The sequence below is a fragment of the Labrus mixtus genome, chromosome 14, assembly GCF_963584025.1.
Source record: "Labrus mixtus chromosome 14, fLabMix1.1, whole genome shotgun sequence".
Lineage (NCBI taxonomy): Eukaryota > Metazoa > Chordata > Actinopteri > Labriformes > Labridae > Labrus > Labrus mixtus.
In genome coordinates this window covers 1,811,448-1,813,947 of record NC_083625.1, presented here as the reverse complement: position 1 = coordinate 1,813,947, position 2,500 = coordinate 1,811,448, and the positions used below count along the sequence as shown (strand labels likewise).

The following is a 2,500-nucleotide window of genomic DNA, read 5'->3' as shown; positions in this document are numbered from 1 at the left end:
ACCATGTGGTGGACTCTGAAGCTTCAGTGTTTATCCAGCTCTGCATGGGTCTGTAAACCTTTCTGTCTTGAGCTCACCTCGTCTGTTTGTTTGTCTTTGAAGGCAACACACTTCCAGGTGGTGTTTGCTGCGGCTCAGATGATTGGTTGGTACGACCCCAAGGTGACCCGGGTGGAGCACGCAGGATTTGGAGTGGTGCTGGGAGAGGACAAGTATGTAGTTGGCCGCATGCAGTGTGTTCTTCTGTTTCTGAGATCCAGAGATTCATTGTGTTTCCTTCACAGGAAGAAGTTTAAGACTCGCTCTGGAGACACGGTGAGGCTGATGGACCTGCTGGAGGAGGGGCTGAAGAGGTGCATGGACAAACTGAAAGAGAAGGAGCGAGACAAGGTGAGGAAGCGTGGACGCAGCACCGAACGGCTCAACGTTATATTGAGAATTGTTGCTTTCCTCGTCGCTTCGGATAAAAGTGATAAATGATTCGGAGGATTGAACACAGGAGACAAACATGTTGTTGTTTTTAAAAAGCTTGAACATGTTTGTATTTAATCGTCTGCTTCCATCCTCTCGTTTCTCCTCTGAATATTTGCTTAAAGTCTTGAACTCAGCTGGAATCCTTTTTCCGTCTTTCCTTCGCGTCCTGTGTTTGAATGTTTGTTAACGGCCGTTTAGTCCGAGGTTGTGTCCTCGCAGCTCGTTATTTCTCCTGGCTGCTGATTCTGACCGCCTCTCTCTCCGGGAGCCGTTAATTCTTCTCCTCCCGCACGAAGCGAGTGAAACTCTGGATCCTTCTGATCACATCCAGAGACGACCACGTCCTCCCTCTCATGAGCTCTGACAGCGAGCCGCCTGCGTGTGCTCGCTCCATCGTCTCGTCCTCGTCTGCAGCCACACAAACATTTCTATCTTTTATTTGTTTGTTTGTTTTGGATTCTGAGAGAAAGAGACGCCAAACTATTCGAGACTGAACATCAAAGTTATAAAACTCGACTGAAGCTGCAGAGGCTGCTGGGAAAGTCTTTAACTGAATGAACAAGCGACCAACAAAATATCAAACAGAAAATCATCCACCTGATCGGGAGCAGCTGATTGGACGTCGTGCCTCAGTGTTCACTTCAGGGGCAGCTTTAGTCTGGATCAAAGTGAAGTCCAGAGGAAACCGCCGTAATGTCACTAACGCTTTTCTGCGATTGAAAAACGGTTTACTGCTCAGAGAAGACTCTGACACGTCTGACGTAACTCCTCCCCCTTCTCTCTCCTCACGTTTCAAGTTTAGTGTCCGAGATGTTTCAGCCGAACGATGTTTTCTCTGACGTGTAGAGAAGATTTCAGTCACGTTGGCGTCCACAGAGAGATTCATGTGTGTGCGTTATATCTCTGACTCGCTGCAGCAGAACGCCTTCATCACGCCGCCTTCATCACGCCGCCTTCATCACGCTGCCTCTGCAGCTCTCAGACTTTGTTTAAAGTATTTTCCACCTTCTCACCTCTCCATCGTTCCAGCTCGTCTCTAAACGTCTCTCTTCGTCTCTAGCTCGCCTCTCTTCATATGTTTGTTCTTCGTCGTCTTCTGCTCGCAGCATTGCGTCTAAATAAAAACAAGTTAAACCCCCGACCCGGAGCCGCCCTGGTTAACGTCGTCTGGAGCCTCCAGTTGAACTCTGATTTGAATGCGGAGCCGGTTTTGTGAGACGGTTGCCAGAACACTTTCCCTGCAGGCTCTTCTGGCTTTTCTCTCTCTTCTCGCCGTCTGGGTCGGCGCCCACGTCTACCATCTGCTAACCCTGCCTCATTAAAACAAACCCCGACCCCGGCCTCCGCGCACCCCCGCCCCGCCTGCGAGTTCTGTTCTCTCCAGTTGTGCTGGATTCTGCTTCGGTTCTGTGTCACTGTCTCGTCTTTACATTTTGTTTCAGTCGAGATTTAATCAGCGGATCTTGAACTTCTTCTTAGGGCGCACTCACACGGTGCCCAGCTGTCCCGTACCGTGCTGAAGCATGACTGCATATTTAACGACTTAACGAGGGATTAAGATGAACCGGTGTCTCTGCAGGTCCTGACCCCGGAGGAGCTGACTAAGGCCCAGAGGGCGGTCGCTTTCGGCTGCATCAAATACGCCGACCTCTCCCACAACCGCATCAACGACTACGTGTTCTCCTTCGACAAGATGCTGGACGACCGGGGCAACACGGCGGCGTACCTGCTCTACGCCTTCACCCGCATCAGGTGAGCAATCACACCGACGCTCACACTTGACACAGCTTCAGTTTTCCCACCAGATATTCCTCGTAGGCTCACATGTGAGAGCAGCTCGGATCCATCCTCTGATATGTGGTCAGCAAAATCCTGCAGTTCCTGGAGTGTCCACTAGAGGCTGGCTGCAGAAGCACAGGAAGTCACATACACACCCATTCTAAAAAGCCTGTTTTTACAGCAGAGATTAACATGTTTACAGCCTGGTTCAAAAAACCAAATAGGTGTGATTAGCTCATGTCTCGAT

General features: G+C 50.2%; 1 protein-coding gene across 3 annotated transcripts in view; it reads left to right on the top strand.

Moving 5' to 3' along the window:
• rars1 (arginyl-tRNA synthetase 1) overlaps nt 1-2,500 on the top strand; it is an 18,454-nt gene that overhangs the window by 12,284 nt on the left and 3,670 nt on the right. For all 3 annotated transcript variants that reach the window (XM_061056135.1, XM_061056138.1, XM_061056136.1), the window contains exons 11-13: nt 103-212; nt 285-390; nt 2,054-2,226. In XM_061056135.1, coding sequence (XP_060912118.1) covers nt 103-212; nt 285-390; nt 2,054-2,226 — 389 coding nt within the window. The remainder of the gene's footprint in view (nt 1-102; nt 213-284; nt 391-2,053; nt 2,227-2,500) is intronic.